At 37.7% G+C, this 21,664-nt stretch overlaps 1 protein-coding gene across 11 annotated transcripts in view; it reads right to left on the minus strand.

Annotated features, from left to right (window-relative positions):
* The window catches only part of RAPGEF2 (Rap guanine nucleotide exchange factor 2), a 247,548-nt gene that overhangs the window by 127,942 nt on the left and 97,942 nt on the right, over positions 1-21,664 (minus strand). For 8 of the 11 annotated variants that reach the window (XM_043566367.1, XM_043566399.1, XM_043566348.1 and 5 more), the window contains exon 4: positions 18,890-18,973. In XM_043566367.1, the coding sequence (XP_043422302.1) occupies positions 18,890-18,973 (84 nt within the window). Of the gene's footprint in view, positions 1-276; positions 2,208-18,889; positions 18,974-21,664 lie in introns of those variants that run through there. The other 3 variants (XM_043566416.1, XM_043566426.1, XM_043566408.1) reach the window with 3 other exon arrangements.

The following is a 21,664-nucleotide window of genomic DNA, read 5'->3' on the forward strand; positions in this document are numbered from 1 at the left end:
CAGATTTTCATCCTCATTAAGTTTTTGTACAGAAAAAAATTTAAAATGAAGAATTACAAATTGTTGTAAAATTGAAGTAAGCTAACTTCAATATTTCTTACAGGTGCAAAATGCAATGACTTTACAGTACTAAAAATATTCAGACAAAAATTACTAAAATCAATTAGTCTTCTACATAACATAAAATAAACACAATTTTAATAGCTTGATAAACTGTCTTTCAAGTTCAAGACCCACAATAAGAAAGCACAAATGTTTGAAAATACAAAGTCTTACCTAGTTTTCATAAATACCTTTGGTAATGATACCCCAGGCAGGGTACTGCAGGATCTTTCTCTGGTACGGCTGTCCTGTCCTAACTTTCTGTGACCACATTTTCCCCACCCAAGTTGAGTCAAGGGTACTTTACACCAGTGTAAGTTTCCACGAAAGGCAGTTGCTGAACACAGAAGCTTCTTCTATCAGTGTCCCCAAACTTGCCCTTTGTATGGGCCTCCACATTCTTGTTGTACGTCAGAACTGCCCAGTGGAATGCAATTCTTCAGTATTGGAATGTAAACTTGTTCATGTCAGGCTATACCCAGTGAGGGAATACACAGCAATCAAACTGAGATTATGCTGGTGGGCATTCCCAATTTATAAAATGATTTAAAATGTAATACTTTAAAAACACCAATTTTTCATACCTTATTTCTGGACAATGATAAGTAGTTACTAAATGTCACTTTTCTCCTTAAGAATCTAAATAAAATGACTGAACTGATGCTCCTAAATCAAAATCAATCTACTTATTTAGGGCTCACCAAATATGTGTGTGTGTGTGTGTGTGTGTGTGTATACATATATATACACACATATATGTGTGTGTGTCATATATATGTGTTATATATATGTGTGTGTGTGTGTGTGTGTATTCATATGACACTGCCTTTAAATAGAAGGATAGCAATTAACTTTAGAGGGGAAAAAAATCTAACAAGTAACTGCTGATGCCATCTATCCCATTCTCAATCAGTAGAATAACAAGAGTAAATTTTGATGTAAGTATAAAAGGAACATGATCTGAAAAATTACCATAAAAATGCATTTCAGCTTTTAAAATATTGTCCTCGCTCATTAGTTTAACCAAAAGGGAAAAAAAAGTTACAAGTATTTAAAACAAAAGCATACACACACCAAGTATACTACATATAAGTTACATGTGTGTGTAAATTACCAACTGTTTCTAAAGCATGGCCTTTAACAAGATCCTATTTCAGAAATAACTATTTGAGAAAACTATACACTTATGAGTCTCTCAATTTCTTTCAAGGCTCATTTCGAAATAAATTTTCTAACAATCATCACCCTGCACAAATTAACAGAGGTGGGTTGCTCCACCACGAATCTCAACATTTAACCTTTGCTTAAAAGAGAGCACAAGAAAAAAATTACAAGCGAAGGCCTCATAAGCTGTGTTTTCTCCTCTCTGTTCATTCCTCAGTAGCCTGTTGTCTATTTAACTATGGGAGAAGTACTAAACATTTGGTATTTACACTATTAACATTTTAATTCCTTTAAGAACAAAAAATCTAACCTGCACTGTCTTCAAAATCTTTGAAGCACCAATAACAGCAATAGCACTGCCACCTTCTATCTGAGCTCTTTTCTCTGCGGCAATGAGCACTCCCCATTTCCCTGTGTGTTTTCTCTCAGTGAGTCCATGCGGCTGTAGCTCGTGCAGAAAGCCAACATTCCTTCTGAAGGCTAATTTCCTGCTTCAATGACCCACCCACCCCTCCTGGCTGCAGTTATGTGTTACGCATGTTGTATGGGCACTGTTTCCGCATACCAGCCTCATGACCTCAGCGGCTGCCTGACAGATGCTCTTTTATCAATTTCTATTAATTCATTATCTACCCTCTTGTAAGTCAAGGGCAAGTAGGGAAATCTGCAATGTCTGCTCTCCTATGAGTCTCCAAGGTCAAATGTTTAGATGTGCTCAGCAATGCAATTTTGTTATTAGAATTTATCTAAGCTGTACTATACACATTGCTCTCCACCAAAGGGATGCTGAATTGTATACCTGGCTTGAGGGATTATCGTGGGGAAAAAACTAGCATACGTTTAAACCAAAACAACGTGGGAAAAGTTGAAAGAGGCTGCTTTTGGTCTTGCTTATCCCTTCAAGAGAAAAAAGGTGGATCTTACCTTTTTTCTGTACTGGGGTGAAGAGAGCAAGCAGTTTTTCTCTCTTGCCACAATCTAAACCAGCAAAGGACAGTGCTGTGATGATGACTACACTTTGGTAGTGTCTATGTCCTCGTGACCCAACTGCTACAGAACAGCTCAGCTAAATTGATCTGCTGCTATCAGTCTACACAGAGGCACAAACAGGTCTCTGCTGATCACAGTGCTTTGTACACAGATGGCAGCTGATCAGTTTGTATAAAAGTTATGGTCCATAACAGCTTTCCCCTTCAGCATGTAGACATGACTTATCCAAAAGGCCTTTGTGAAATGTTCACCATTTCACTGTGCAAAGCTCATCATGTATGAGTTGAAGAGACAAGGAAGCTTAGCCCTAACATCTTATCTAAAAATGACCTAATTTTCATAAAATTCGTTAAAGAGGTAAAATGAACAATTACATTAAGAAATCACCAAATAGATCTATGTAACTTGTTAATGAGAAAAATGGTAGATGAATTCAAATGAATGATTCAAACTGGCCCCTCACCAGCAAGAAACTGAAATGATCTCAAAAATCAAGTAAGATCTCAAATATTGGCAACCAGGCATCTGATATTCTTTAAAGGCTACATAAATGGCACCAAAACCTAGCCACTAACCTCCCCCAAATCTGCCATATACCAGAAATGAAGTTGAAATAGGAGGCATGTCCTTGAAAGACAGGACCTAAAAATGAATAGTTCAGGGGTCACTCAAATAATACCGCATTCATAAAATTCTTAGAAGTTAAAAAAAAAAAAACACATTTACAAGGAAAAGCATAAGCCCACAAATATATGTAACTTCTTAGAAAGACATCAAGTAATAAAATGTCAAATAATCTAATTCATCTGAATGAAATGTGGACATTTCTCAAAAGCCATATTTAGTTTGTTTTATCTTGTTTTATAACTAATTATTCTAATTCTACCAATAAGTAGACAACTCTGAAAATATTGTTTAACCTGTTTCAGATCCTCCCTTATAGACTGAACTAGTGAAAACCTACTACTTATCATCAAAAATAAAATACTTAGGGGCGCCTGAGTGGCTCAGTTGGTTAAGCGGCTGACTTCGGCTCAGGGCATGATCTCCCAGTTCATGAGTTCAAGCCCCACGTCCGGCTCTGTGCTGACAGCTCAGAGCCTGAAGCCTGCTTCGGAATTCGTGTCTCCCTCTCTGCCCCTCCCCTGCTCGTGCTCTCTCGCTCTCTCTCTCTCTCTCTCTCTCTCAAAATTAAATAAACATTAAAAATTTTTTTAAATAAGTAAAATACTTAGGAATAAATTTAATGAAGACATATATGACCTATACACAAAAAATTACAAAAAGAGTATTTAACCATGCAAAGGGAAATAATAGAAGGTTTAAATTATGAAATATACCAGGTTGGATGGCTCAATCTTACTGAGAGTAAATCTCCCCAAATTGATCTTTAGATTCAGTGCAAATCCAATCAAATCCTAACAAACTTTGGACATGGACAAGCTGATTTTAAAAAGGCTGACAATACCAAGAGTTGGGGAAGAGGTAAAGCAACCAGAATTCTCATAAGCTGTTGGGAATGCAAAATGTTACAGCTATTATACATAACAGCATGGCACTTGTTTATACAATTAAACATACATGTACCATATAACCCAGCAATTTCACCCCTAGGTATTCAAAAAGTAATAAAAACATACGTCCATACAAAAAGATGTTCATGAATGTTGACAGAACATCCAGAAAACTGGAAGGAACCTAAACCATCATTTTCAAATTATGTTTTGCAAAAGACTAAAACTACCTCATTTACAAAGTTCAATAGAATTTATGAAATCCGACAACCATTTAATATGAGAATTGGCAATATGTTGCATAGCTTGCTTAAAACAAGACATGAGATAATTCTGCATGAAAATGGGCAGCAAAGCAGTATCTTAGTTGTCAAATTCTGTCCCTGTAGCCTTCTGACCTTATAAGAATCTCATTTTTGTTTCTGCATTCTCCCTATTTATCTACCTTTACACCTACACTACCCCCATCTCCAAAGCGTTTCAGGTGACTTAATGCCCAGGTTCTCCTCACACCTCCTGTGGCTCCCCCTGTCTGTCAAAGCATGTACCACAACAGGCCTAATACCAAATATATTTAACTCTGATCTCCACCAGCTTCATTCCCTCCAGATTTGGTTATAACTGGCAAAGGCATCACACTACCAGACATGCAAGTTCCAAGCATTGGAATCATCTTTTACTCCAACTTGTCCCTTGTCTGTAATTTCAGTCCCTAAATTTCGTCAATTAGTCCTTCTAAATTACGCTGACATGTGACCCATCATCTTCTATTTCCCTGAAAATACTAGTCAGGCCCTTAGCTTTGACACACCAAGGCTACTGAGATAGGATTCCTGTCTTGGTTCCAACTTTGCCAATCTTCCACTATCTTCCCATTCTACTGATCTTAAAACTTCAGTGACTACACATCAGGGTGCCTGGGTGGCTCAGTCGGTTGAGCGTCCAACTTCGGCTCAGGTCATGATTTGTGGTCCATGAGTTCGAGCCCCACCATCAGGCTCTGCACTGACAGCTCAGAGCCTGGAGCCTGCTTCAGATTCTGTGTCTCCCTCTCTCTGCCCCTCCCCCACTCATGCTCTGTCTCTCTCTCTCTGTCTAAATAAACTTTAAAAAAAAAAAAAAACTTCAGTGGCTACACATCAGTCTCATAGTCATTAGCTCAGCCTCTCAGTTCACATCTGACTGACCACTTGCTTGTAAACTTTGAAAATGAGAGTGGCATGGTCCAATACAGACTGTAGTGGAAAATCTCTAGGTCTGGGTCTCAGTATTTTACCCATTTTACCCATTCAGCCAGGTGAATCTACTAACTAGCCCACTTCAGAAACCTCTGTCTTGGTCAGTTACATTTCATAATCTTGTATTTTATCTTCTAACCATCTTTATTGCCAAACATGAGGACTCTAATCCAGTGTCTTTTCTACTTATTGTCCCACAAGCACATTCTTAGAAAAATTAAAATTCATACTTCTCAGGCTGTAGTAGATATCAGACAGTTCTTCTCTACTGTTTTTGAAGAACTATAATTACTTTGACATAGATAATCAATGAAAAATACCTCTGCTTTAGCCAGAGGGATGTTTCCATACACAAATTTATATATAACAGTTTTTTAAGGTTCCCTTAATAGATGTCAGTCATACTTCCAAAAAAAAAAAAATTCACTTAAATGGGATAATGATTATAAAACCTAGAAAACCCTATTCACAATTAACTCTTCATTCTGTATTTCCAAAATTATGTCAGTTAAAAATCAAGATCAGATGACAAAGGGGTAAACTGAAGTGGTCTCAAGATTCTGAATAACAAGGAATTATTCCTTTAGACTATATAAACTATCATGGCAGCAGACCTCTGCAATAAATACATATAGATCTATAAATAAAGAACATATATAGGTATAGACATAGGTATATCATGTATTATATATGATTAAGAATGATGAAAATGAAATACTCGTAGTTTTTCTATTTGTAAAACTAAAGTATAAATACTTTAAGATGGTTTTCTAAATTCATCTTAATAAAGCAAAAAAATAACAAAAATAAACCAGAGGAAAATGTTTGACAGATTTTGACCACTGCCTCAATATTTTAAATTATCTGAAGATGTTTATATTAAGAAATAAACATTATCTTAATAAAGCTGATAAACTAAGCAGTTTATAGCTATAAAACATAAAGACATCAATAAAAGACAAAGTAAAAATAATCCTTTAAATATAACTCAAAAAAATCCATATAACCAAATAACTAAGAAAATACACTTACTTAATGTTTATATAGATCTATAATATATGAACATGAAATACTAGAAATTATCTTATATTTCATTGCAAAAAACACATAACCTCTATAAAGCCACAAATATGTCACAAGATAAGAAACACGAAAGGAAATAAAATTTTTTTTAATATTTTGAACTTACAGCTCAATATTCTTATCAGTAATAAATATGGAAGGTAGTTTTTAAGCACACATTACATTCACTTAAATTCTAATATAAAGATAATACATGAAATAAAATGAAATAATAGCTGAGAGTATATTTCTTAATTCTTGAAGTACTTTTAAACAATTTTCAGTATGTTAAAAAATCAACTAGGATAATAGAATAAATAAATAATAGAATAAAGTCATTTTCTTTAATATATGATTTTGTAGTCTTTTATGCATATATATATATATATAATTTAACTTATAATTAAATAAAATAAAGGGACCCTGAACTATGATTAACTGGAAGTTTTTATTTTAATATTCCAATTTCACCATGTATGATTTGCTTCATATCACAATCTTTCTCTTACTAATAACACTCTTATTTTCTGTTGGTCTTCCCAATAGTGAAAGTATGCTTCTTATTAAAAAAAAATAGGCCGGGGGCGGGGGGGGGGGGGCGCCTGGGTGGCTCAGTCGGTTGGGGATCTGACTTCAGCTCAGATCATGATCTTGAGGTTTGTGAGTTCAAGCCCTGAGTTGGGCTCTGTGCTGACAGCTCGGAACCTGGAGCCTACTTCAGATTCTGTGTCTCCCCTGTCTCTACCCCTCCCCTGCTCGCTCTCTCTCTCTCTCTCTCTCTCTCTGTCAAAAATAGACATTTAAAAAAAATTTTTTTAGGGGTGCCTGGGTGCCTCAGTCGGTTAAGCAGTCGACTCTTGACTTGGGCTCAGGTCATAATCTCACAGTTCATGATTCGAGCCCCATGTCAAAGCCTGCTTGGGATTCTCTGTCTCCCTCTCTCTCTCTGCCCCCTTCTCACTCCCATGCACATCCATGATCTCTCTCTCAAAAATAAATAAATAAGCATTTTATAAAAATAAATATAGTTGATAGATATTTAAAGGCAGTTTGAATTCAAACAGGTGAAATGGTAGTTCACACATCCCTCCACACCAAGCCTCCCCCAAAATGACCGTGGCACAAACATGGGTTGCAGGTTCCATTCCACTTAGCAGCAGTTAAGTAAATCCAGTTTTTTACAGAGAAAAATACAGTATTTTATTGACACACACATCAGACTTTAAAACCTTTATGAAATATTGTATTTACTTTTGCAAGAGAAATCCAAACATCACTAAAAAGAAACTCTAGAGTGAACTCACAGTCATTTACACCAAGGATCACAAATGACAAATTCCCTGACTGAAGATTTCAAGCATCAGATGACCTGGATAACCTATCAATTGTACTACTACAGCCAAAAACATCAGAGTCCTTCTCTCTAAGGTTACTTACTTTGTTAAGACACTACCAATGCCAGTTTCCCAAGGACTGTGAAAGCCTGCACTTATACGTGCAGCGTCTCTGTGAAGCTGTCGTTATGGCAACCAAATTCCCAACTTGATCCAGCAATTGAACTCCCTCTCTAGAGATCTGTTTTGCTCTGTGCATCAGGTATCCCATCAGAATATGATTTAAACGGGGTAAGGCTGCTCTAAAAGATGCTCAAAGTCATGTTAGCTTTCCAGGATGAAGACATTTCATGCTGAAGCAGAAAATACAACTAATACCTGAAGGGGGAACATTTTAATATATCCCACTGGATCTTTAACACATCTCAATCTATTCCATCAATTTACACCTCCACCTTATTTCAAATTTAACGCAGGATATGTTTAGATAAACTGCAACTAAATTCTCCCTTCAATATTATCAACTGTAGTCAAACCAAGCTCACATTTGTTTCATAATTTTATCTGCCTTATTTGGAACTCTTTCCCAACATTGTCTTAAAATCTTTAATATATATTTTTACCTTATCTGTGTGTGTCATGGGAATACCTGGACTCAAGTCAACTTTAGATATGACAAGTAGAAATTATAGGTGATGTAAGACCCGAAGCAGTGTGGGTAAGCTGATGAAGAGTACGATCCTAGGGCTGAGGGGTTAGAATGATGTAGAAAAGAAAGATAATGAACAAACTAAGAGGGGAAACTGGACAGCAAGTGTAATAGAAAGTATTGATTATCCACTCCAACATCCATTCTCCTCCTTCTTCTTAGAAGGATATTTTTAGGAGTGCCTGGGTGGCTTAGTCTTGATTTCAGCTCAGGTCATGGTCTCACAGTTCGTGAGTTCGAGCCCCATATCAGGTTCTGTGCTTATTTATTTTTAAATAAAGACATATTATTATTTTTAGCGGGCACATTACATCACAGAATGAAAGACTACTTGTCTTAGGCTCCTGGGCAACCTGAAGTGATCATGTTAAGTACCTCTGGACAATGTAACATAAAAAGAAACATTGTTTCAAGAAATCTGATTCGGATAGAAGTTAAAGTTTTTTTGTTCTCCTGCCTTCCCTCCCGCTTCTAGCTCCTGCTGCAGACATGACAGGTGTGATTTAGCAGCCACCTTGTGGTCTGACCTGATGCTGAAAGTGGAAGCTATGTGCACACACAGGTTTTGGAAAGAAGGATGAAAGCCTGTAACCTTTTCACACTGAGGAGCCAGCAGACCATCAGGGACCATCTACCTTTAGGGTTCTTTTATGTGACAAAAAAAGTAGGTCCTGCTGTGTTTATGCAATTGTTTTATACAACCCAAACTAATTGTACCTAATACAGTAAGCAAAATGATGTCCAACAAGATACCATTTTTGCCCCTTCTGCACTCCTGCACAAACTGGCCAGTACCAAGTTCTCATGAGCATCCCCCCAGACTCCTTCCTTCCATTATGGTACAGCCTCATTCTTTTCCTAACCAAAATTTCAATAAATCGGAGGTTATTGAAAAGTTATTTCTAAAAGGGAATATGTTGGGGCACCTGGGTGGCTTGGTCGGTTAAGCATCTGACTTCAGCTCAGGTCATGACCTCACTGCTTGAGCCCCATGTCGGGCTCTGGGCTGACAGTGCAGAGCCTGGAGCCTGCTTTGGATTCTGTGTCTCCCTCTCTCTCTGCCCCTCCCCCATTCACACTCGACTCTCTCCCTCTCAAAAATAAACGTTAAAATAAGTTTTTTAAGGTAATATGTTAGTGAAATATCATTAAACTTTTTTAAAGTGATTTTTAAGGGCAAGTTAAAAATATAACCCTGGGGGCACCTGGGTGGCTCAGTTTAGTTGAGCATCCGACTTTGGCTCAGGTCATGATCTTGTAGTTCATGAGTTCAAGCCCTGCATCAGGTTCACTGCTGTCAGCCTGTCAGCCCAAAGCCTGCTTTGGATCCTCTATCCCCCTCTCTCTGCCCCTCCCCCACTTGCACTCTCCCTCCAAAAATAAATTTAAATATATATATGTATACATACGTATATATACATATATATATACACACATACACACACACACACACACACACACACACACACACACGCATAAAATCCTAAACCAATACGATTCAACAAGTATTTATGAAATGGCTGATAAGTGTTAGATGTGCTAGGGGAAGCAAAGATGAAAAATACAGCCACACCCTTCAAAAATCTTAGTTTAGTATGGATAGGGAACAATTAATCCTGACAGGAAAACAAGGGTAGGATTCCCAGAGAATTAAACATGTTGTTTTCACTGGCAGATGAAGAACAATGGGAGTGAAGGTAGCAACAGCAAGGTGGGTATCCCAGACAGCAAGAACAACCTGACAAAGATATGCTTGGACCACAACAATCAGCTTGGGTGTCTGGAGAGGGTATACAGGGAATAATTTAGGTTGGAGACATTTTGAGCTGCCCTGTACGTATCACTAAAAAGTCTGGATTTTATCTGTTTGGCAGCTGCCAGTCATTTAAGCTAATTATTCAAAATATCAAGAAGAAAAGTCCTATGCTTCAAACAATGATTTGGGGACACTGTGGAAGAAGTATTGACGGCCTTCAGGGAGCTACTTTAATAGAGCAGGTGACATCTGAACACAGGCACTGGAAGCAGTGATAGAGGCAGTTGATTTGATGGATACTGCCATTTCTAACTCTGAAGTGTTTCCTAAAAAGAAAAACCCACAATTGTCAGAGGGAGAAAAGAGAGATCAAAACTGAGACTCACAGAAATTTCTAGAGCAGGTGACAAGCTGTTTATTAAAGCCATCAGAGACAGAGAAAGCAGGAAGTCAAGTAGACTTGTAGGCATTTGCTGCTTTACATATATGGTTTCTAGAGCTCAAGGGACCTGGAACAAACCCACATAAGGTATGGCTATTCCAGATCCACCCTTAATTCCTGCTCCTATCTCTCCCTTTACTGTATGCACTGGTAAAGCACAAACTCCAGCAACACCTTCTCCATGCCTGCCCCTAAACAGCCAAAAGTTGCTCAGAAACACACACACACACACACACACACACTTACCATCTATGTCCACGAATATCAAATGGGCACTCAACACTCCCTTTGTGTACAACTTCTTTCTCTCTTTTGTCAAAACTCCTCAATACCTACCATTGAACTCCCAAATCTACCCAGTGACCTATGCAGCTTTTGTCATAAGCCTGCAAAGAAGGTGAAGCTCTTTCACTCGTTCCAAAGCTAACACCTCCCCACCTTGTGGGTCTCACCTGTTTCTGCAATTACCTCTCTCTTTCCAGTACCATCCATTCACCCCTCTCTGCTGGATCATCTGTAGTAACGTACAAACACACACTAGCATCTTCTCGATTTTACAGAAACAAACCACTCTTTAGTTCACAAATGACTCCCAGCCACCGGCCCATTTCCCTGCTCCTCTTCACAATGAAAATTCCCCTTCACCAGTTCTTACCTTCCCAGTTTCCCCCAATCAGCTCCACGGTTTCACTGCGAATGGTTCGCTCAGGTCACCTACGACCCCCTAGCTGCCAAATCCCAAGGTCATGTCTCTGGTCTCACCTTACTGAATTTCCTTGCAGCACTGGACAAACGGACCCCACACTTCCTTCTCAAAACACTTTTTACCACTTGGCTTTGGGGACACACAGGTAGGATCTCTGCGTTTCCACACCATATTCTAGGCAGGCACACAGAGGCAACTCAATGATATCGGCAGAATGAATAAGATACGAGAATACGCACATATAACTGCAGGTGAGCAATTTAGGACAGGGGTCGATCGACTCATTAATACTGATTAAGCATCAAGTGGAGGACTCCCTTAAAGGGGTGTAACTAATAGCCCAGGGTACTATTTGGTGCTGGAAATCAGTTCTAGTCACTACGCTCATCACTTTTGGTAAGGAATTCTCCTCAGATATGAAGTTGCTAAGACACCATCTCTTGTAGTGATTAATTTTAACAGACGAGCATTTTTAAAGAAAAATACACTTATTTACTCTTGATAGCAATCTGTTTGACTTAATAATTATTTAATCTATGAAGCAGAATGCTTTTGAAACCTCAGTAAAAGTATGTCAGTTTTTAAGCATTGCTGCTGGATTAGGTGTAGGCAAAATAACTGCGGAAGACTGGAAGGAAACAGTCGAGTCCAGTAAGAGCGATTCTCACACACACACTCACATTTATGTATATATATGTGTATTTTAATCCAATTATATATGCAAATATATATAAATACACACACACATATATATTATAAGTATAGATCAAATTGAACATTTTTAAGTTAAAATAGAAGTATCTTCCCATGATTCTATGCCTACCCAACTATCTTCATTAACTGGCCAACCACAGGCCCCAATCACTTGCTTCTGCAAAATAATGTGGCAACGAGTTGTTGAGACACTGTCTCAACAGTGTCTGAGATAAGTGGTTCTTATAACTTATTATCCCTTACTAATTCTTCAATCATCCACTGACTTTATATTATTCCAAATATGAATTAAACAAAATCTTGTGGTTTATCTTGGGAGAAAGGAAAGAAAGAAGGGAGGGAAGGAGGATCAATTTCTTCTTTTAAAGAAATAAACAACTTTTAGTAATGCTGGTTGTAAAAAAAACTTCTAAAAAACTTATGTATCATGTCATTTATTCCTATTATAAGTTACCAATATCTCCCCCATGATGGAAAGGAAGGTATGTTAGACCAATACATTACCTTAAAAACCCAATGAGAGCAGTTTTGAGATGACTTATACCTTTTTCCCCCCCTTCCTTCTTCACTAACCACAATTTCTCTTCCATGCTTAATCTATACCACCATTGTTGTGATTTGGCTAATAACTGAAGGTAAATTTTACCTGTAATGTACAATCTCCAGAGCTCTGATCCTCACCTTACTTTCATGCCATCTGGATACACTTAATGTCTAATAAAGTTACCCTTTCATAACATTTATCAGCAATTTTTTTTCTTTTTTTTTTCTTTCTTTCTTTCTTTTTTTTTTTTTTTTAGAGAGAGAGAGAGAGAGGGAGAGAGAGAAAGGATTGCCAGGGAGGGATAGAGGGGAAGGGAGAGAGAGAATATTAAGCAAGCTCCATGTAGGGCTTGATCTCATGACCCTGAGGATCATGACCTGAGCTAAAATCAAGAGTCAGGTGCTTAACCAACTGAGCCATCCAGGCACCCCATCAGTGAGTTATTTTTTTAAAGCCATATTCCATCTCCAATAAGGCATCATATGACTTATAACACATTTGTACTCTTTCAAGAATACGATTTTCTAATCCTATATGACTCTTCACATGAAATAAGGAATAGTTAGTTGTGTTTTCAGTCCCTACCACATAAATACAGAATCACTCTTCCACTGTTTCACCTTCTTCCATTACTGAGGGGAAAAAAAAAACAAAAACTAGCAAGTTTCAGAGCAATCAATTAACTTATCATCTAGCACTGGCAAGCAGAAAGTAGGTCTGTGATTTTTAAACTCAAGTAGCTCATTGTTTGTCATGTGAATCATAATGAGAATAGTATTTCAGCCTCTCAGAACTGATTAGTTAAATGTCTTGTTTCCCCACTTATCCTCATTATAGCTGCCAGCTCTAATTTAAAATGTGAGTTTGAGAGTACCATACCACAATTTTAATTTTTAAATTGTGGATATATTTGGTATCAATGAAAGAGAAGTACTGCTTGTAAATGGACACAGCCAACATGATACAAATAAATGATGTGTGCATTTCTCCTAACCTCTTGCCAACGTTCCTTGACACCTAACTTACCAACAACCCTGGCCTTTCCAGCCAACTTCCACAGCTTTGTAAACTAGACTTCTCATTAATGCCCCCATCACCAATGCTTTTGCAACTAGTTCACTCCCTAAAGTGCATGTCTGTTCTAGATAAATGATCCTATTCTTGTGACTCCACTCAAGCTATTGCTAATGTATGAACTGCCCCACCTTCAATCTTATTTCTGTGCCATCACTCATGCTCTTTAGTATGTCCAGACTTCCTTTCCAACCACTGTCCAACAATCTAAATCATAAACCTAACTCAGAATTCACTTAAGAGCTACTCCACATTACCACATACATTAAGACACCACTAATCCTGGAAGGTCTTTTGCATTTTGTGTGGTCTTTGCTACATCAATTTACACTGTATTATTTAACGACACCTATGCGATTTTTTCATGCTTCATATATGACTGCCTCGTCTCCCCAACCAGATACTAAATTATGTGACAGCAGGGAGTAGACCATTTTGTTTCCTCTGCATACTCCAGAACTTACTACAGAGACCACACAGCAGGACTTAATGCAAGTTTCAACTACTATTTGAAATGACATGGAAATATGCCTCAAAATTTAAACTCTACCAAACTTACTTTAGAATGAGACAGAATGACCCATAAATATGAAAAAGGCCTATGAACTAATCCTAAATTTTTATGGCATTTCAGTGTTCAGCAGTTTCCACGGACAGGGCTTTGCCAGTTGCAGACATAACTTCTCACAACACTTACAGTGTACAGATTACTTGTCCCACTAAGTCCGCTGCCTGACCACCTGGTAGCTGGACCCTAGCATCCGTGCACTAGAAGCCTCCAGCCCTCTGTATAGACAGGTTTTTCTCCCCAGGTCCTCTGGCTCCCATCTTTGATTACAACCCATTTCTTGGCATCTTCGAAGTGTTTAGGGTATGGCCACCCCGGGCTTATTTTTTCCTTCAAACTCATAGCCCCTGCCACACTGATATGAAGAGACTTGTTTACTAATTGCACGGCATATAAAAAATATAGAAAGTTTTTAGCTACCAGAGCAATAAAAATATTATTTATGTTTGAATGTGGTGGGATGCATGGTCATTTCTACTAAAAGGCCCTTCCTTGGGGCTTCTATGATAAAATTGATTCTATTGAGAAAATCAGGTTCAACATTTTAAATAAAGTGATCTCCCCCACCCCCAGGATTATGATCAACATAAACTCAAAGAAAGAGTCTGTATGACAGTAATGTTTAAACATCTAGCATTCTGTTTTTTGCAAATAAATGTAAAATGACTGATAAATTACTAGGAAAAGATTCCACTCTATGAGTTAATATACAATGTAGGTACTGTCTTCTTCTCTAACAAACAATCCAAATAGCAAGGGAAAGTTTAGACGCACAGTCTAAGCCTATCTTCTATATCTAAAATTCTCAGCCTTCCAAAGAAGCCAGAAGCCTGGCTTAACCCAGCAGCCTGGATTAACATATTAAAATAACATGTCAATCCAAGTTACTAAATTGTGAATTTACTACAAAATAAGTTCAGCATTCGTAGGATGGGACAATTTTAAAAGTGGGAAAATTTTAAAAGTGGGAAAATTTTAAGTATACGACAATTTCTCTTAAAGTTCCATAAATAACACTGATTTAGAACACATTAGGACAATGAACATTATTACCTTCCTGCCCATTATGTAGAATAAACAAAAGTACATTAAGAAAAACACTTCTAAACCTGCAACTTTAGATGAGACAGTTTTCATCTCTTGCTTTCCAGCTCCACTGTTGTTGCAAATGATGCCTTTGGAAAAGTTAGGGGGCAAAAACTCCTTCCTCAAAATATTTCACCACTCTCTGCTTTTCACGGTCTATTACTGTGGTTAAAACAGCACATCGCTGAGTTGTGCGGTACACAACATGCACAACTCAGTGACTACCGCTACTCTGCTGAAAGGACTGGAAAAACACATCCAATTTACACTGTTTCTATCTTCATCTATGACAAATGTCTCCTCTGACATCTTCCTAAGTGAGAATGACAATAACCTTTGTTGCATTGCTAAATTACCTTTGTTCACCACCTTTCTGATCAAAGAAACTGAATTTATTTTTAAATAAAAGACTGAGAAAACCATTACTATAAATTGTACATTGCTTCAGGACCACAAATTTTTACTCCACATAAGAGTTTCGCCCTGTATTGGGGCAACATTTTATGTAATAACATTATAAATGACATTACTCCCATTTGTACAAATACCAGCATTTCAAACTTTGATATATTTCTAATAGATTTACAATAAAACTCACAAAAACATTCATTTCACTTAAATTACTTAGAACAGAAAAAAGTGAGTAAGCTGTCACTGATAGTCTCAAAGGAATTAATAGACTCCGTGAATGTCATAACTCTTAACAGGGAAAATGATTCATGTTTCAACAACATAAAGGTATGCAACCCAAAGAACATTTATCTAAAAAGAAAACAAAAAAAAAATTTTTTTTTAAAAAACCATAAAGTGCTGACCTCAATGTCAATCAAGGAATTCAATACAGCAAATGAAACCTAGAAGCCAAATGGCAGATTTTTTGCAATGTATATCATCCTTCTCACTTGATGATAATCAGGTGTCAAAGCAATTTCATGAGAATTAGGTAAAAACATAAAAATATTCTTCAAAGTATTTTGATTCAAAACTAACTGTTCAGGGTGAATTAGCTGTCAAAATGAGTGATCAGGTTACTTATTATATATACCAATAAACAATTTCCAGACTAACATGATAAAAATATGATAAATGTGGAGAATCATCTGTGAACTAGTTCTATAAAACCAGATTGTTACTAACACCTCAACCATACTATTCTTTAATCAAACCTCAATATTTTGTGGAGAAATAAATATATATGCATTACTAGTGTCAACCTTTAGCACAGCACCAGTAGAAACTCCTTCCTATTAAAACAGTATGAACACTATTCCTAAGGCAACACCACCAAAAGAAACAAACAACTTAGAGCAGATGTCACAGGTGCAACGTGAAGACATAGCCTATATATAGTACTAGCTTGTCATTCAGACTGAAACACCATTCCTTCCTTCATCCCATTAAAGTACTGGCTTGCAAGCATTTGACATCCAGCCAGAGAAAGAGTAACTTATGTCATCTTTTAAAATAATTAGGCATAGAGTCCAATGTGTTCATAAAATAGGTCTGAACTACAAGTCCTCTTTCTTCCAGAACAGCAGTTTTCTGAACATTAGGTTCCCTTTCCAGAAGTTAGAACAAGCTGTTACTTGACTAGTTAATGATGGCTGGTACTGAAAAAAGACCATCACAGGCTCCTTCACTGTTCTAGGGTCTCAGTCTATAGATTTGTTTTGTATAACAGACCTTGCATCAATAGAATAATGAAGTCACTAACCTCTGTCCTCCTTTAAGATACATAAATTTCAAATCACAGTCATTAAAGCAATATTTATAATGAAAAGCCATCAAAAATGTACCCTTACAATTATTAACTAAACTGTGGAAAGTTCAAATAACTGAACAATTAAACAGGCATCAAGATACATAAAGAGCAGGCCTTTTAAAGAGCTTTTAATATTGCAAGGCAACACTTATGTGTACACATATTCTTTAATTGAAATAAACAAGATATTACATTGTTGATTAAGTATGCTCTTCAGTATGTGAAACACATATATGTAAGACTAGATAGTAAAACACTATAGAGTATTACAGAATTATTACTTTGAATGAGAAATTATAAGTGATTTTTTCCATCTCTTTAACCTTTGCTAATTTACACACTACTTATTATTACTTTTTATATTAAAATTATACATAATTAAAAATATATCAACGCTTAAATATTGTTTGACTATACCTTCATCCAAGTTCAGAAACAGAGTTAGAGCCCCCAAAAAGAGACCAAAAAGTAAGTAGTTCCTGTATTTGAAGGACAAGAACGTTAATCAATTCTCCATTCCTCTGGGAAACAGAATTCCTAGAACTATAGGAGCTGGTTCATGGGCTCACTCCCAGCATCCCAGGCAGAATTCCAGGAGGCACAATCACCCACCATACTGTACTGACAGTTTCCTCAGTCTCGAAATGCAGATGAAAATTATACTTACCTCAAAGGGTAGTTGCAATACTAAACGATCACACACACACACACACACACACACACACACACACACAATATTCAAAATGGTGAGCTGGTAAATAGAAAGCACTGTCAAAGCCTTAGCTATTTTTCCATCATCACTTTATTACTGCAACTACCACTACCAGTGCTATTTCCATTACTATAACTATCGCTACTATAAGAACAACCACAAATAGACAGGCAATAGAGCCAGCCTCTCTCCCTCATGGGGCTATTTTCCAAAGAGAATAATGCCTGCCAGTCTGATCTCGGAGAAGCAGAGGGCAAAGAGGCATGGGAATTGCACCAGAGATTGTTTTTCACTAGATGCATTGCGCCTCTGGCACTCTCTCACTGCCCAAGTCCCTACCTCCAAAGGCCATCCCAGTGTCTTCTATTACCACACCCAGGCATGTATAAATTGCCTCTCCCTATCTCACTGACTCTGACATTTTATAAATGTTTGTTCATGTTTTTAAAATAGATTCTTAATTTGTCCCTGACCCATTCAGAATTACTCATCAAGAATACAGTTAAATATTTTCATGAGAGAGTGAAGTTATAGAAGGGGGGGGGGGGGGGGGGAGCAGTCACTATGTTTTAATAAATTTTGCCCATTTAAATACTTATTTAGTAAATTTAAATAAAGATATTTAATCTGTTAAAGTGTTTTAAACTTTAGTCAAAATAAAAATATACAACTGTGAAAAATAAACAATTGGGGTAAAAAATAACTAGTAAAACTTAGTGGCTGACACCTTCAGTCAGGGAACTGAACATATGTGTGTAACAGATGAGCGCTAACCCTCCTTGGCCATAGCTGATTGGAATGAGGTGCATATCTGCCCCAAGCCCGGCCAATCAGACTGTAGCCTGAAGAATCCAAAGAAAAGACACTACAGTCAAATGACGGAAACATTAGGGACATAAGCTTACAAGTCAATAGTCAGCACCTGTAAGCCAAAATCACAGGGAGAAAAACATTAATAGCCTTAGAGAGCGGGGAGCCAGCCCACAGACAAATGCAAGAATGAGAGACCATATGGTCCCGAGAAGCAGAAAAGTCAACGATAGTCCCTGGCTTTCTATTTCTAGTGCCATGAGGTCTCAATGAACTTTCTTTGCTTCTCTTTAGATGTTTATGAGAGTGCCTTTTAATAGAGACAGATTTTATTCCCAATGAACAAATGTGCCCTAAAACTAGCCTGATGTGTTCCTATAACAAATGGGCATGTGATCAACATGTCTTTTGTTCTTTCCCTTGGTTAAAGAGATTGTAACAGTGTTTAAACATAAAGTAATCCTTTCTTAAAGATCAATGCCCCAAGGTAGTCTCTTGCTTTCTGTCAGAAGAGGAAACAACAGAATTCTGCAAAGGAACTCAATTCTACAAAGAGATTTTAAGCTTCATGGAAAATCCATTACAGAATGTCTATACAATACCTGCTTCTTGGAAGAAACATGGATTCCTTAATGAACACGGAACCAGAGAGAAGTATATACCAGCAGGTCCCAATATCATCAGGACTGAAAAGAAAAGGTAACAAAATCAGATGATTATCTATGACAACAACAACAAACTTAAAACATATATAGCACAAAGTATAGTACCCATGTTTCTTTTAGAACCATGAAGAATAATGAAATAGCATAAAACACATACATAAAAATACCATTATTTGACTATTGGAATCATTTTTTAAGTTACTTTTTATAAAACTCCGGGGTGCCTGGGTGGCTGGCTCAGTCGGTTGAGCATCCAACTCAACTTCAGCTCAGGTCATGATCACATAGTTTGTGAGTTCGAGCCCCACATCGGGTCCTGTGCTCACAGCCTGCTTAGGATTCTCTCTCTTCCTCTCTCTCTGCCCCTTCCTGACTCTCTCTCTTTCTCTCTCAAAATAAATAAACAAACTTGAAAAAAAAAGCTTCTAAAAATTATTTTTGTCTCCCAAATAAGCTAAAGATATTTATCAGTATATTTAAACATTGTAATGTTCCTTAGACCTACTGCACCTACCATCCTAAGTTTTATCTTCGGATGTTTTGAACTGAAAATATTTTCCCTGCTTGATAAAACAAAATAGAAAGAAGTAATCAGTGAAACTCAGGTTTTCCCAACCTTTTTCTGTCTACCATGCTCGCACATTTTTCTACCATGCTTGTTAGATATTCTTTCATAATTTCTTTATGTGTACGTACGCACAGAAGAGTAGACATATATTCTCATTCTCTCCGGGGTCTGTTTTTCTTCTTATGGAAAGATAGCATACTCTATAGTGTTCTTTCCTTTGTGGTAACTCTTAGAGATCTCTTCATGAGAAGCCGGCTTTCTTACAGATGTGCCATATTTGCCTTAGCCAACCCCTAGTGACAGTCATTTCTGTTGTTTTTAATCATTTGCAATTATTTAAAAATATGTTAATAAAAAGTGCTTTAGGTAACCTTGTGCATACAGTATTGACTGGACCTAGTAACCAGAAATACAACTGCTGGGTCAAAGGGTACGATAAATGTCAAATTGTCTTCCACAGGTGTTCAGCAACTTATTTGCCTACTTACTTCCACACAGCCTTACTACTACAGTTTGTTATATTTGTTTAACAAACAAATGTTTCACAATTTTAGGATAAGGGCTTATTCTAGGTGCTTAGGATACTTCAGAGAACCTCAACAACAACAAGGAAAAGGCCCTTTCACTCATGGAGTTTATATTCTGGTGGGACAATACAGATAATAAACAATAAAAATAATAAATTGGTAAATTATAAATCAGTGCTCTGGGGAGAGAAATTAGTACAGGTTAAGGAAAATGGGGGGTGATACCACTGGAAATGGGTGGGCAAGGTACGTGTCAATGAGAAGAGCACATCTGAGTAAAGGAAGGGGCTGACAGCCAGCTGACTTCCTAAGGGACCAGCCTTCCCTTCCCAGCAAAGGGCAGGGAGGATCCAGAATGTTAGTGCAAAGGCTGACATGGCCTAGCAAGGACGACAGGATGGTGCAGCTGAGGCAGAGCGGGTGAGGGGTAAGCCATAGGGGAGCACGAGGAATTCTACCACTGAGGCTTTTTATCAATCTTTTAGGCTTTTGCCAATCCGCTTAATGACAAGGGTATCTTAGTATAATTTTTTTCATTTCTTTTTCTTATTATTATTACAAGAGCATCTTTTTTTCTTATTTTTTTTTTATTTCTTTATAAAAATTGACCTTTTGGGACACCTGGGTGGCTCAGTTGGTTGAGTGTCCGATTCTTGATTTCAGTTCATGTCATGATCCCAGGGTGGTGGGATCGAGTCCCTGCATGGAACATGCTTAAGATTCATTCTCTCTCTCTCTCTCTCTCTCTCTCTCTCTCTCTCTCTCTCTCCCCCTCCCTCCCTCCCTCCCTTCCTCCCTCCCTCCATCCCCTACTCACGTGCATGTGCTTGCTCTCTCTCAAAAGAAAAAAAGTCATTTTTTTTAAATCTTTTACTTTTTTATTTAGAGAGAAGTGCACGTGCACAGGAGCAGGGGGAAAGGGACAGAAGGAGAGGGAGAGAGAATCCCAAGCAGGCTCCACGTTCAATGCAGAGCCTGATGTGGGGGCTCCATCCCAGGACCCTAGGATCATGACCTCAGCCAAAATCAAGAGTTGGATGCCTAACTGAGCCACCCAGGCACTCCAAAATTAACCTTTTTGAAATATGTGCTGTGAATACCTTTTTCCTCTGTTGCTTTATCCTTTGTGCTTTTTGCTATGTGTAAGTTATTTTATTTTACACAGCCAAGTTTGCCAAATTTATTAGGATACAAGCTCAGCTACTATTAAAACAAAACAAAAAATGAAATACTATAGTAATGGCTTAACCACGAGGGAGTTCATTTCTCTCTCACACATATTATAACAGCCTTAGCACCAAGGACCCAAGGCTGATATAGCAGTTCCATGGTATGAAGAACTTAGGCTCTTTCTATTGAGGGGCTTAGTCACCCCAACCCATAGCATCCATGTCATATTCTAAGGTGGCAACTCCAAATCTCACCACCATATTCACACTCTAGCCAGGGGAAGGGGTGGAAAGGAAGTACACGGAGCATACCCCATTGTTGTAAAGAGTACAACAGGGAGATGTATGCTGCACTTGTCTTGTATCACAATGAATCACATGTGTGTGCAAGGGTGTCCTCAGCAATCTCCCCCAAGTCTGTCCTTTGGGGGGCATGTAAATAAATTCC

Source organism: Prionailurus bengalensis, chromosome B1, assembly GCF_016509475.1.
Source record: "Prionailurus bengalensis isolate Pbe53 chromosome B1, Fcat_Pben_1.1_paternal_pri, whole genome shotgun sequence".
NCBI classification, from domain to species: Eukaryota; Metazoa; Chordata; class Mammalia; order Carnivora; family Felidae; genus Prionailurus; species Prionailurus bengalensis.